General features: G+C 28.5%; 1 protein-coding gene across 1 annotated transcript; it reads left to right on the forward strand.

Annotated features, from left to right (window-relative positions):
* The first annotated feature begins 14820 nt into the window (after positions 1–14820).
* CYP94C1 (cytochrome P450, family 94, subfamily C, polypeptide 1) lies at positions 14821–16545 on the forward strand. Its single transcript, XM_016332080.3, has one exon. It carries the CDS (start codon positions 14887–14889, stop codon positions 16399–16401), a length of 1515 nt encoding a protein of 504 aa, XP_016187566.1. The 5' UTR covers positions 14821–14886; the 3' UTR covers positions 16402–16545.
* The last annotated feature ends 43 nt before the right edge of the window (positions 16546–16588 follow it).

Here is a 16588-nt window from a genome sequence, read left to right on the forward strand (position 1 = left end):
TATCTATAAAGACACTTCTATTAAATACAGTTATACAAAAAATATTTTTATTAGACACATACACAAAAACACTTCCATTAAACATAATTATAAATAAGAGTTAGCAGAAATGCTGTTGGTATTTGGTAACGTAGTAGAATTGATAAAAAAACATATACGTTTACTTTTTCAAGGTGTATACCTGTTAGTACAAAGAAAGTTAGACCAAGTAATTTCGACAACAAACAATTGAGGTGGATATCCAGTATCAATTAGGCGACATGATAAGTAAATAGGAAGTTTTGGCCAAGTGCCAACTAATAATTCTGGAAGTTGAAAGAAAGATAGGAAAGCTCATCACTATAATATGGACTAGTATGGCAAAATAGTCGAACAAAAAGAAAAAAAAAAAACCATAAATAACACGTGTTTAAAATTTGAGCTTAATGGATAAAACCAGTATGAACGTGGAGAAGATTACTTGGTTCTCAAGTTGTGGTAAGAAAGTGGTTAGTAGTACTTGTAAAATAAATAATAGCTAGTAAGATCGTGGATAAGTCTAGATAATTAACGAGAAAAATTGTTTAAGGTTTTTTTTTTCCTCCATAAATTGGAGAATTAAAAACCATAGAAGGGGAACCTCTATTCAAATACCACAAATTATACTCAGTCTTACGGACATAATAAAAGATCATAGAATACAAGCGTATGAAAGTGTTAGAAATTAATTCACTTTTTGTTCGTCATTTTATTTAAGTATTTCTTTTTGGAAAAGTATAGGGTATTTACCAATATATTATCTGTCAATTTATTGTCAATAATAATTAATTATTATATTTTATATATATATATATAAAGAGATATATCTAGAAAATATATCTATAAAGACACTTCTATTAAATACAATTATAAAAAATATAATTTTATTAGACACATCCACAAAAATACTTTCATTAAACACAATTATAAATAAGAGTTGGCAGAAATTGACAGAAATACTGGATTGTTTCTTTTTTTAGTTTGATTCTTTGGTTCAATTTCCAGCTTTATTCATATTTAAGCAATTTCTTTTCTTAAGTTTCACTTTAAATGTTGGATGTCTATTTGATTTTATTTTAATCTTTATTTTTATTGAATATCTATTTGTACAAGTTTTATCATAATACAAGAGTTTTAGTATTTGTCTACTACATGCAAAGTTTATATCGATATTAAAATCGATAAATTTCGAATTGAGCTCTCTTCAGGAGAGAGTCATATTTATTTTTCGAATTGAAATTATTGATACAAATTTAATCGACATATGTGTCAACATCAAATAAATATCAAATGAAATAAATTAGTCACTTATATAAAATATATATTAAAAAAATTATATATATATATATATATATATATATATATATATATATAATGACTGATTTTAGCCATTTATTTTAATATACAAATAATCTTTTTGTAAACCAATATTTAGTGGTTGATTTTGATTTACCCATAACATTTCTATTCTTGTATCGGAATGAATCCGTAATCCGTGATATATAAGTCTTGTTCCTTGTTGCGAACTCAACACACCGTCCTAAAGATCAATAATGTAGGACCAAGTACGCTAATAATCAAATACCATCAACGCTAAGAGAATGCAATGCTAGCCTCAAATCAAAGATACGAATCCAATTTATTACATATAAAGCTAGCAAGGTTTAATCTCACATGAGCTTCGTTTTCGTTTTTTTCTTCACGATGACACGAGATGAGTTGAGATATGATCGTTCATGATTTCATCTTATCTTGTCTAAATCCCATACATTATTTTCCGAATGTGGGACTAGATCTGCTGACTTTCAATACCCCATAAATAAATAATTTTTAAATATTTAATATTTATTTTAAAAGTCAAACTTAACAAATTTGACATCAAATTGAAAAGTACCAAAGAATTTGCCTGTAGTATATATACTCACAACAGTCACAGTGCAAGGGTAATACACTAATACCTACGAATATCCATTAAAACCTGTTTTCACGAATAAATTAACTAACTAGATAATTTTCCAATACTTTCTGAACATTATTAGAGAATAAACTATTCATTATTATGTATAATTATATGATAAATCTATTACATATTTTTTACTGAAATAATTGAGATAATATTAAATGAATAGATTAGTTATTCTTAAATAAAAATAGTTTAGTAAATGCATATTTGCGATAATAATTGATTCTATATTTCTTAGCTAATGCGTAAATGTCTAAAATTATAAGCAACGGAGAGGAAGATATTATATTAATATCTGCTAGGATGAAGTACCACTAATTAATTTGAATATGGAGGCTAAGAACGTGTTAGACTCGCGTATGGGGAGGAGGGGTGCTTCACTTCGTTGTAGTGGGATTAGAGGAAGCAGAACTCGGACCCTGCGAGTTGTGAATTACTCAGAACAAGAAAAACGGAGGGTCCGAATTCCATGTTTCAGATTTCAAATTCCATCAGCTGCAAATCGGACCATCCGATTTGTGAAGCAAAATTTCATGACCAAAGAACTCGCATGGTCCGAGTTGTGTACTCTGAGTTTTTTTAATTCTTTTAACACAAATCGGACCCTCCGATTTGTGTACTCTAAATTTTTTTCAACTTTTAAACACAAATCGGAGGGTCCGATTTGTGTACTCCCACAATTTTAAAAAACACCAACAATTACCATGTTAAAGTATATCACTCATTCTACTTCCATATCAAAAATTTTTAGCCATGAAGTACATCATTTCATTTATTTATTAATTGGAATTGACCACAAGATTGGAACCTGGGTTAGTAACGAGTCACTTCGAATTCAACTCATTAATAGTTTGATAAGTTAAATTTATGAGATAGTGAGTCAAGTTTGAGCCTGAAATTGAACTTATAAATTAAATGAGCTAAATTTGAACTTAAATAAACTCAACTCATTAGTTCGTGAGCTGGCTGAATTATATATATATACGCATTTAATCTATACTTTAACCATTATATATATACATATAAAATAATAATATATAATTATATATATTAATGATTTTAATTATTTAAAATTTTATATTTTTATATATAATTTTGATGCAGAATATAAATAAAAAATTTATAATTTATTGATATAGAATTATAGATTATGTTTTTATTATTTAAGCTAATTTCTGAGCTCGAGCCAGCTCGTGAACTTTTGGTGAGCCGAGTTTGAACTTAAGAAATAGGCTCGATTGTTAATGAGTCGAGCCATAAGTCAATCTCAATTTTTGTGAGCCAGGCTTGAACTTGGTCTAACTCGACTCAACTCGATTCACTTCCAACCCTATTGGGACCTATCTTAAAGACCCAAATTTAAATAATACTAGTGTATATTTCCATACCCTCCTATACCGAGTAATGTATAAAATTATATAAAAAAATTTTATTAAAATTTAAATGAAAAATATATATAGTAATTATTATAAATATTTTACCACTTAAAAATATTAAAAACAATTAATATTTATTTTAATCAATTTAGATTGATTGAATGGTCATCTCATTTGTCCGCTTAAGCAAGTATTTGGAGTTCGAATCTCGCATTGTGTGTATAATAATCCATTAGTAAGCGACAGACCCTTAATAAATAAAACATCAATATGTGGTAGATTAGTCCTCAACTTGCCGAGTTAGGAATCCGTAAAACAAAATTGTATTTGTCTTTAAAATAGATTAATTTTTCATAAATAGCAATACTTATAGACTTTTGTCTTTCTTAAAATTTACTTGGGACAATTTTATTTATTGGTATCGTATTCATTCTTGAAGTCAAAACAATATGATCAACATTGTTACTTGTTAAAACTTCACATTTTATGAAATAATTTTTAAATTTTCAAATTCATAAACTTATGTCATTACAAAAGATATTAGATCGATTAATATTTCTTTAACATGGTATACCGAAGCACATATCGTTGAGTATTAGTTAGTATGAAGAGAAACCAATAACAACTTTTGTTATTCAATATATAATTTAATCTATTAAAAAATAAATTAATATTTTCTAAACTTTTAAATACATTTTTTTTTTAATTTCTTACACTATTTTATTTGACAATATTTACCATTAAAAAATAATAAATGACCGTGCTATTCTTATCTTGAAATTAATTCTGGATAGTGAGATAAAATTTAAATTTATTTATTTTCTTACTCAAATTTAAATTTAGAATTGATTAACAACTCATCCTTTTTTAATTTCAATAAAAAAAATAAATTAGTTAGATGCAAAATATTCAACATTTAATAATTTCAATCATTTAAATTTTAATTACCAAAAATTGGGTCAAAAATTAATTATAAACTTAATAATCGATAATATATATTATGTTAGTACGTAAAAAATAGGGATAAGTACTGTTTTGGTTCCTAACGTTGAGGGTCAGAATCGAAACCGTCCCTGATATAATTTTTTACTTAAAATCGTCCTTAATGTTGCATTTCATTTTAAAATCGTCTTTTCTAATAAAATTTTTAAATTTATTCCTAAACTACCCCTACTTTAATAAAAAAAATTATAAATTTAAAAAAAATAAAAAAAATGCGTTGGGAGGGGGGAGGAAAAGGGTATACGAAGGGGATGAGAGGGAAAGGGGGAAAGGGGAGGGGGAAGGGGAAGGGGGGAGGGGGGACGGCATCGGTGGCAAAGCTTGGAGCTGCCGTCACCGTCAAGAAACCCAGCACCAACCCATTACCCCATTTCTCCCTGAACCGCTGGCACCCCACCTTCGAGTCCCACCTCCTGAACATTCCCACCAGATCGGTGAATGGCTCCGATGCGGCAGCGGCGGGAGTAAATCAAGTGCTTCTACTGGTGGTGGTGGTGGTGATGAAGGAGAGAGAGGAGGGAAAGTGGAAGAAGCTGGAGAAGAAGAGGAAGAAAATGAAGTGGACGCGAGTTCGGGGTGGGGGAAGGGGAAAGGACGCGAGTTCGGGGTGGGGGAAGGGAAGAGGAGGAGGGGAAAGGGGGGAGGGGGATGGCGGCGGCGGTGAAGCTTGGAGCCGCCGTCGCCGTCGTCGTGGCCATCGCCATTGGGGATCGCGAGGGAGAGAGGAGATGCGATTCACTGCCGCCGCCTCACCGCCTCTGCCTCTGCCTCTGCTTTCTTGCTTTCTGTTTTCTTGCTTTATGTTTCTGCTTCTTGGTTTGGTGTTGTTGCTGTTGTTTGGTGTTCTTGGTGTTGGTATTGGTTGGTGGTGGTGGTGGTGGTGGTGGTGGTTTAGGGTGGTGGTGGTGTTGGTGTTGGTGGTGGTGGAGGAGGTAATTGTGTTGGTAGTGGTGAGGGTATTTTTGTCCAATAAAAATTAAAAGGACGATTTTAATACAAAAAAAAACGTTAAGAATGATTCTAAATCAGAAATTACGTTGGAGACGGTTTCGATTCTGACTCTCGACGTTAGGGATCAAAACAATACTTATCCCTAAAAAATAATATCCAATGAATTGGTTATTTATTTTTTTTTACAGAATTAATTATAATATATTGAGAATTGATTTATTATCCAAAATTTTTTTCATAAATTTTATAATATGTAAAAATAGTGATCTTATTTTTTATTATTATTTAACTCTCCATAATTTTTTAATTATGTAATTAACTTAATTAATTGTAACACCTTCACTATCAGAATGTCACGCTTCTGGTTGTGTCACTCTGATAACAAGAAGTATTACGACGACTTCATATACTTAATAATAAAATAAGAGTCTTTGACTCAAAATCGTATCGCTATTTTTTCTTTATCAACAATAAAAACGGAAATATTTTTTAATCGAAGATAAACAAGCTTATACACATATACAAAACTTCTTATTTAAATAACTTACAAGTATTATATACATACATGTTATTACAGTCATGACTCCTATCCCTCTTACAAAAATATAATCATAAAAACGAGAGAAAGTCTATAACATATGTATACAAACAAAAATAACATAATTAGAAACTTAACAAAAATTTTGCAAGTTTCCTTGTCCGTCCTGAAAAGATAAAACTGTAGGGGGTGAGAAACTAACTACACGGTTTCACCTCTGAGTTTCAAAATTGTCATAAAAAGATATTTAAATAAAAATCTATTTTCTAGTTATCGATGTCTTATGAATCTTTTTTAAAAAAATCGATGGTTTAATCACTCAAATATTCAAAGCCTTTTTAAAAGAAATCAATTAAGTATCCAAATATCCAAAACTCACTTTTCTCATAAAAGAATCTTAAAAGTTTTTTAACTGTACGAATAATCAACCTATTCTAAACATAGGTTCATTAAGTCTATGTTGAACTAGTTTGATATTTCATATTTTACAAAACTTCAGTCAAAAACCAATCATGCAATCAATCAACACAATCATCAATTCAGCACCAAAACTCAATCTCAAAAGTACCACACCAAAACAAACACAGGCAAAACAGACAAAAAAAATACAGGTATAGGTAGCAGTTACAGCAAGTAGCTCATATAGCAATTAGAGATAGTTAAGCAGTTAGGCAAACCAAAACAAATACAAACCCAAACAAAGCACGCAAATGCATATGATTCATGTCTGCCCTATGGCTAATGAGCTCATCTGTCGGTTATACAGCCAACCCGACATGTCCTGATAGCTAACCATTGGACAGAACACCAAACACGGAACAAGTGGGACAACGCCGCAACCCTTGCATCTTACCCGCGTACCCGGAGCAGGGGACAACCTTACCACTGCCTCAGCTCTTACCCAAGCGGTGTTACAGTTCTCGACCCAGAGCAAGCAGCGACAGAACTCAGCCCTTGCATCTTACCCGAAGCCTAGAACTCTTATCCGGAGCAAGTGGTGGATAACACCACTACATCTTACCCGGTCACATATATCTCAATTAGAATTCATTTTCATTTTCAATCCATTCTCAATATCATTCAATTCAATTTCACAATTCAAACCCAGTTTTCATCATTCTTATTCCTCATCTCTTTTTCGGAACAAGTGGACAATGCCACTGCCTCTTACCCGGGGTCATATGTCTCATTTATTCACAAATCATTATTTTCGTATTTCCTTAACCACAATTCATTCTTTTTTAAATAAAGCAAAACTCATAACATAATCCTTTTTTGAATAACTTAATATCAAATTATAAAATCCTTTAAAAATCCAAAGCGTTCTAACAAGCACTTCAAACAAAAGTTCCAATTTTATAAAAATTTGGACAGCATCTTCTCTAAAACTTGGATTATGCCACCCTTCTCGGATTCCATCCAAACATTCCTCAAGCTCTATTAAATATTAAATATTAAACCATTAAATATTAAATAATATTAAATATTAAATAATATAATTTAAATAATATATATAATTTCATAATAATTTTAATAAATTTATAATTTCTAAAAACATAAAAAAATATAATTTTTAAATTCACACACATTAAAGTCTTTATAATTAAAAATATGTAATAAACATAATTATAAACTAAATTTTTTGAAACAAAATAATAAAATCAACATTGTTCAAAGCAAAACAAATATTGTCCAAAATATATAATTAAACATCTTCAAGTTTATAATCAATCAAACATAAAACATAATCCAAAATATAACTTAGAACATTTTCAATTATCATCTTCCTCCTCTTGTAGATCAATATCATCATAAAAATTTGTAAAAAAAATGGCCCTAACAAAATAAAAACTTGGCCCAGAGGTAAAACCTGCCTCGCCCCGCTCCGCTCCCGCCCCGCCGAAGCCTGCCAAAATCCATGGATTAGGCGGTGCGGGATAGGCGAGCTTTTTAAATTTGGTAGTATCAAAATTCTAGTCCAACCAGCCTTTTTTAGCGGGTTGTGTGAGACATCTCGATAGATTTCGGTTTGTTTGCCACCCCTAGTCCCCATCCATTTTCGCGTGGCTAGTCGTGAGGATTTCACGAGTCCCCATCTAGCTGTAAAATGCAAGTAATCCCTGTAAATACCCGTTTCGGCTGTTTTTGTGATCATCCTTATTGCTAGCATTCATTGGTTCGTGACATGAAGCTATTTTAGCCACTCAATAAATTCTTAGATAATCAAAGTTTAGGTTATATCATTTTTACAAAGTCACATGTATCCTTATTATAATAATATTAATAAAAGATAAATGGATAAATACTAAGCTATTGTTTGGATATAAGATAGAAAATAAAAGAAAAAAAATGGAAAGAAAGAAAATGAGAGGAGATAAAATAGAAAAAAAGTATATATTTTTTGTGTTGTTTAGACGAAGAAAAAATGAATGAAAAAAAATAGAAAAAAAAAATCTTTTACTTGGATGGAAGGAAAAGTAAGAAGAGAAAAAATTATAATCGAGTAAAATTATATTAATGTTTTTATATGTTATATATAAATTATAATTCAAATGATAATTCTGTATTTTTACCCATGTTTGCACTTCTGCATCAGCTTTCTTCGCAATTTTGAAGAGAAAAAATTTACATGAGCTCCACATACACTTTTATATTTTTCATTCAATTTCTTTGTTGATTCAAACAATGAACAATTGATTTTTCCATCCATTTTCTTCTCCAACATTTGATTTTCCTACAAATTATTCTAATCCAAACAATGCATAAATAAGTCACATTATATATATATATAACAATAACTAATATCACATATTGGATTAATTTACGTTGATAAACCAAAACCACCCCAAAATTACCTGAATCCTCCAAATCCAAAAACGTTACCTAGTTGTCTCCATTTAAATTTTTATATAAATCGAATTTAATAAATTTGAATTAGGGTAATAAGTAGTAAATCGAATTTATAGGATTCGAATTACTTGACATTGTGATTCAAAAGTAAATTGAATTCAAAGAATTCGAATTATGTCATCCCCTACTAAATCGAATCTATAAATTTCGATTTATATGATCCATGCTAAATCAAAGTAATAATGTTCGATTTATATTCACTTAGTAGCAATCCATCTCATTGTAAATCGAATTTACTTCATTCGATTTTAGTAGCATAGATAACATCCAAGTAATTCGAATCTTATAGATTCGATTTACTACAAAAACACATAATTTGAACTCCATAAATTTGATTTAATTACATAGATATGTAAATTGAGACATGCACGTAGCCTTTTTTACTTTGGAGAATATACGTAAAATTGGTTTGCAAATAGTTTATAAAGGTGATTTACCCTACATATTATAACTTGTGAAATCATAATATTTTGAGAAGTGATGTATAGACAACTTAAATGTTGATAAGTCTGAAAAATTTTAGAAAAAAAATATAAAAAAATTACATGTTAATTCATAAGATTTTTTAAAAACAAAAAATTTGTCCATGGTCTGTGATTAATAACTTTAAAATTATATATATGTTATTTTTTATATATTTTTTTATTTTATAGAGACTTATAATTTTATTATCGGCGATGTTAGTGGTTATAGAGAAATTTTTACCTTTAAATAAATTATAGAGAAATTAAAAACAAAATTGGTTGCTATTTTTCTGATAATTCATTTAGTTTAGTTATTAAAATTAAATTATATATTCAATTTTTATTTGTTTGTTTATCCTAATAATTATATATAATAGATAATATATTTAAGCATGTCTTGAAAGAAACTATTGAATTTTATGGATTTGGATCCTCTAGAGTTTGAATTTCACTTTAGAGAGTAAAGTGAGATCTCTCACCATTTATTTTATAGGTAGAACCAAGAATAAATATGAAAGAGAAACTATTTAAGGATAGAAGATCACACTTTACTCTCTAAAGTAAAATTCAAACTTTAGAGGATCTAAATCCGAATTTTATATAATAAAAATTTAACTATGGAATTGAAACTAAGATAAAGTGAAATATAATAAATATATGAGGAGTGAAAGTAAAATAAATAATTAAAAATAAGGTAATAAAACAATTAAAAAAAAAGTAAAAAAAGATAGAAAAACAATGCATGTAGTTGATAAAAATACACTATAAAAAAATTAGTATAATCAATGAATATAAAAGATGAAAGACAAAAATTAAGATATATTTTTGTTAAAAAAAAAAACATTGTGAAGAAGAACCTATTAATTAAGTTTTATGAAATATTATAACAGTACATTCTGACTCCTTTAATTGTGAATATATTATAAATAGTAACTCCTTTAAGAATTATTAATCAAAATACATAAAAGTACATTCTGACTCCTAGATATAGAAAATAATAAGAGAATAATTTAAATTAAATTTATTTATTTTATTTTTTATTTATTATTTATTAAATAATTCATTGTTTATTTAATTTTGGTCAAATCAAATAATATAATTGATTAGTTATAATTAATGTTGTTCACCCTAATGGTATAATTGAAACATATTAAAACTCTAAAGATAAAATTAAAACTAAACATTAAGGATAAAATTAAATAAAATTGAATTTGTTATATCTTGTAATTTTTTTTAATAAAAGTCTTATTTATATATCTTTAAAATGCACCACCTTAATACAATGATATTTTTATTAAAAATAAAAATTATGATAAATATTTCATATATTTATTAGTAAATTATATACAAATATTTTTTGAAGCATATCACTTTTATTATATGAAAATAATTTAAATATCTTTAAATGTGATTATAATAATTCATTAAGTATTATATTTTTTTACTAATTTATATTTAATAATTTACCTCTAACTTTTAATTATAATAAAAATGTAAGATATGATGCCAAAAAAAAGAAGCTAAAGTGACATAAATTTTTTATTAACAAAAAAATATATTTTTTATTTTTTAGATACATATCTATTTTTTTAAATTATACATTTTAATTTATATAAATTAATGAGAATTAAATATACAAAAAATACTAATTAATAAAAAAATAAAATTTAAGATAAGCATGTCCGGAATAAATTAAAATAAAATAAAAATTTTTAATTATGATTATTAATTATAATCATATATATTTATTTTAAGATTTATACTTCGAAAACTTAGTATATTAATACTTTGTATTTTTATTTTTCAATTTTAGACTGTCACAAATATTAGTTACTATCTAATAATGACAATGCTTTTAAAAAAAATAAACATAATTAAATGATTTTAAAATTATATAATAATTTTTAAAATAATAAAAAAATATACAATTACCTAAAATATAATATTTGTATAGTAACTAAAATTTAATTGCCAATATGAAAGTAACATATAAGATCATTTTGTAATCAAATAAGTGTTTAATCAAAGAATTTAATATTTATATAATAATATGACAAAATTAATTAAATTTTGAGTTTAACTATAGCAAGCGCTCAAGTTTAAATTTTCATAAATTAATTTATTTTTGTTAAAGTGAATTGCACAATAAAAAAATCATAAAAAATTTATATATTAAAGTAGAAAAAAAATTATTTATAAATACAAAATTAAAAAAATTATTATTAAAAGTTGAATATGCAGATAAAAAAATAAATTATAACTTGCAAAAATTATCTCTAAAATTTATTACAATAAATAGTAAAACTATAAAAGTCATGTATTTATATAAATTAAATTATAAAATATCTAGATATTTAATCAACCAAATTAATTAGTTTGTAATTGATTTGATTTAATAATTAAAAAAATTGAATAACCTTTTTTAGCAATATACCCATCTAAATAATATAGATTGAAGATAAGAAAATATAACTAAATTATATAATACAACATAATATTCTTAAAAATTTGTTTTATAGCAGATCTAATGCCAAGATATTTATCATCATATGTGGTATAATCTAATTTCACAATTATTTAAACGTTATTTTTATAAAAAAATCGCATTATTTATTTTGAAAAAAAAATATTTACTCACTATTATAATTTAAATAGAATATAAAATAGATATTAAACTAGTTTCTTTTAATAATTACTCAATCACAAATATCCATCAAGGACATGAGATTTAAGAGCATACAAAGTAAATATAATACCTACAACTTTTACACTACTACGATAAGATGATTATCATAAGTCTTTTTAGCATAAATTAAACAAAACAACATATAATAATAAAGAAACAATCAAATTCAAAAAAGTTATAGAACACCTATTATACACTACGAATGTTAATATTGAGAAAGTTTTAATCATTTATCCTTTTATTAATAACTATCTTTTTATCTACTCTGCACTTCATTTACGAATATGTTAAGTACTAAACATATACTTCAATCTTTTCAAATTCTATATATTCTTGTCAAACACAATATTATTATATATTTAAATATATTAATTTGTCAATATTCTATAAAAAAAAAAAGGTTAAAATAATAACTATTATAAATCAAAAATGGCATTTATAACTTATAAGCTTTCACTCAACCCATTTTAATTTATAATTAGAACATAAAGATCGAGTATATATATATATATATGCTCAAACGTGATGCATACTTCATTGATCAATATTTTAGTAAACCAAAGAAACAAACAATTAAGAAGATGATTGGTTGAAGACTTAATAATAGGTACGTGGTCTATGACTACTATATATGATGCTTTAATTTGACCATGGGATTAGTTGAAGTCTTTCCAAAACTTACTATAAACTAGTATTGAAACAAAATTATAGAATAGGTAATATAGGAGTATATATAGTAATAATAAATTAAAACATAGCATATAGGATTGGAATTCTTCAATATTTGTTAGGGGACGGAATCAACGTCCGTGAACATGTAATATTTAAAATAGGAATGAATTATATAAGAATGAGAAATGGGACCGACTTACGCCGAAGAATCTCAGCCGCTGGAGAAGAAAATAGACCCAGCATATCTAGCAAATTGTTTAATTTCTGTTTCGTGGCATTTCAAATTGTCAACATCTGCAATTATGATAGTGTACGCTACTACATTTAATTTGCTTCCAGAATTAACTCCTGCAAATTTGACGCGGTTTGTAAGGCAGAGAACAAAATGGAAGAGTAACATTTGCTCTCTCAATAAAATTTACCTAACATATATTCTTGTTATTTTAAATTTTTATTTAATCAATATAAAATAATAATTAAAATTTTAAATTTTATATATTTTTAATAAAAAATTTAAATTTATAATATTAGCACATGCTGTTAAAACAAAAGATAGATAAATCCTTCTCAATATTTAAGGGGAATGTATAGTCGTATGCATGTTTTAATAGGCGATCTCTCATTCATCGTAACTTGTGCCTACGTATTTTAGGAGTGGAAAGTAAATGATTACTTTAAGATGCAAGTTCCAATTACTATTTTACTGAAGAAATTAGATTATGACGTGTTCTATATATACTATATAGTGTCTATATATATTAAGTAATAAAATTGGTTAATAAAAATAAAAAAAATCTTTGAATGAATAATAGGAAAATAAAAAATGTACAGAAAATATTATATATTAATAAAAGTACTCTCATTTTACAAAATTTATTTTCCAAAATTATTTCACAATTTTAATAAAATTATTCTATAATTTTAATGGTATTTCATCGTAGTTCACCATATTTTATTAATATATAATATTTTTTATATATTTTTATATTCATATTTTTAAATAATTATTTATATAATTAATAAAAATAATAATTATTTTTTATAATATAGTATTGCTTGATTAGATACAAATATAAAATTATTTCATACTTGCCGTGTAGTAAGAGTAAATTCAACAATTATACCTTTTACCACTTTTTAGAGTTGACCAATTTGATTCATAAAACTTTAATTTATGCTCATACATTATTGATCAGAGTTCTTAATTTCTATATCATCTTCCTTCTCTTCATTAGGGGATGAACATTAATATATTCTTATTTTTATTATGAATTTCGCTAGGGAACTAATGGAATATTTGTACAATGTGTTTAATGAACTATTTATTTGACTCAATATGAATTAAAAATTAAAGATTTAAGATAAAATACTATTAATTTTTCAAGCACAATACACTCATATTATCCAAAATAACCATTCGGTATCAGAAATAATAAACATCTGATATCCTATCGAATCGAACATCCCTATACTCTATTGTACACATACAGATACTCCATTGGCTCCTTATACTTTTTTTTTATATTTCAAAAGTATCTATAAATAAGAGTGTTTAAATTTAAATTGATCCAAATTAAACCGTTCATTTAATCAAATTCAAATTGAAAATCGATTAAAATCGCACTAATTTATAATCGGACTGGTTAAATGCATGTATGGTTTTTATGGTAAGTAGACCTTTTAGTTGGGAAATTAATATTAATTTTAGTAATAACAGATTTTTTTGCATACTAGAAAAGGAAAATATATAACAAATTGGACAATAGACAAATATTTTAAATTAATTGACTATTGTATGTATAGCTGAATATATATATATATATATATATATATGCTTATAATTTCATGAGAGGGTGAGTTAGTTTTATCTCTCAACATTTATATTTAAATAATTTTAAAAAGAATTGTAGGTACTATAAAAATGTTTTTTAATTATTGATAAAAAGAAACAAAATTATGAATATTTGAAATTTTATTTTAATGAGACGGAAGAGTTTGGAGGAGTTGCATGGAAATTAATTGGGAATTGTCATGAAGAGAGAGAGAAAGAGAAAGCAGCCGAAAAACGTATGAAAAAGGTTGGGCCACAAGAAACAATAGAGTCACGTGGGCAAAATTATAAGAAGAAAGGGAAAGCAATGACGTAGTAGAAGAGTAGCTACTTTGTGTAGCGCACGCGTTAATTATGCCTCCTCCTCCTCCTTCTTAACCCCACTTGCGCTCTCTCTCTCTCTATATATACATACCTAATATGTCCTCCCATCCCCCCAAATTCAACTAAAGAAAGAAACAAAGAAACAAGAAAGATGGAGATGCTGCATATCATGACTACTTCAGCCATGTCCACAGCTCTCTTAGTCTCTTTCTTCACTTTTACACTTTTTTTTTCTGTCTTTTCATTTCTCCTCTTCATCTCTAGAATCAAGCCATGGTGTAATTGTGACACGTGTCGCACCTATCTCAATATCTCTTGGACTATACACTTTCCAAACCTTTGCGACTGGTATACTCATCTTCTTCGTGCTTCACCCACCGGGACCATCCATCTCCACGTCCTCAATAACACTATTACATCCAATCCCGATAACGTTCAGCACATCCTCAAAACTAAATTCCACAATTATCCTAAGGGCACACCTTTTTCTACTCTCCTTGGCGACCTTCTCGGCAACGGAATCTTCAACTCCGATGGCCATTTCTGGCAATTCCAACGCAAGATGGCCAGCCTTGAGCTCGGCAGCGTCGCCATTCGCTCCTATGCCCTCCAAATTGTCAACCAAGAGATCCAAACCAGGCTGATTCCTCTCCTCGAATCGGTTTCCGGCCAACAAAATAGATTGTTAGACATTCAAGACATCCTTAGAAGATTCTCTTTCGACATTATTTGTAAATTTTCATTTGGAATGGATCCTGAGTGTCTCATTTCTTCTTTGCCGGAGTCCAAATTGGCAGACAGCTTCGACCTCGCATCTAAGCTCTCAGCAGAGCGAGCAATGTCGCCATCACCGCTCATATGGAAGATGAAGCGATTACTCAATATTGGTTCGGAAAAAAAGCTAAAAGAAGCCATTGGAGTGGTAGACAATGTGGCCATGGACATCATAAAGCAGAGGAGGAGGGAGATGGTGACTATGGCGGGTCTGAACAAATCAGACTTGTTGTCTAGATTCATGGAGTCCATCGAAGACGACAAATACCTAAGAGACATAGTGATCAGTTTCTTGCTAGCGGGTCGGGACACAATCGCAGCAGCGTTGACCGGATTTTTCATTCTGCTTTCGAAGAACCCGCATGTGGGGTCAACCATCCGGCAGGAGCTGGAGCGGGTGATGGAAGAGGATCAGGAATTACCCACCTTTGAGCAAATGAGGAGCATGCATTACCTGAATGGAGCGCTTCACGAGAGCATGAGGCTGTTCCCTCCGGTTCAGTTTGATTCAAAGTATGCTCAAGAAGATGACGTCTTGCCAGATGGCACTTTTGTCAGGAGAGGGAGTCGGGTCACTTACCACCCCTATGCTATGGGTCGGATGGACACTATTTGGGGCCCCGATTCCGCTCAGTTTCGACCCGAAAGGTGGTTGAATACAGATGGTGTTTTCGTTCAGCAATGTCCCTTTAAGTACCCGGTTTTTCAAGCCGGGGTGAGAGTCTGTTTGGGAAAAGACTTGGCCTTGATGGAGATCAAGTCCATTGCCGCTGCCATTCTCCGCCGCTTTGATGTCCGGGTTGTTGGGCCTAATACGGAGCCCTGCTTCGCTCCAGGCCTTACTGCCACTGTGCGGGGCGGGTTGCCGGTTCAAGTTACCCAAAGGTGTTGATCATGATGGTCATGAGATCCAAAAAAAAAAGAACAATTATAATTATTGCACCATATTATTATGGACTTATTTATAGATACACGGATATTATGTATATAATTTCGCAAATGAATTAATTAAAGGCAAGCCAGCTTTTTATTTTTAGTTTCAGTTGTAGATTTGGAAGTATATATAATTAAGTACATAT

This window comes from Arachis ipaensis, chromosome B3 (genome assembly GCF_059453495.1).
Source record: "Arachis ipaensis isolate K30076 ecotype BB chromosome B3, ASM5945349v1, whole genome shotgun sequence".
NCBI lineage: Eukaryota > Viridiplantae > Streptophyta > Magnoliopsida > Fabales > Fabaceae > Arachis > Arachis ipaensis.

Excerpts from the sequence above, each read along its gene's own strand:
- CYP94C1 (XM_016332080.3), top strand. The coding sequence starts at position 14,887 with ATGGAGATGCTGCATATCATGACTACTTCAGCCATGTCCACAGCTCTC.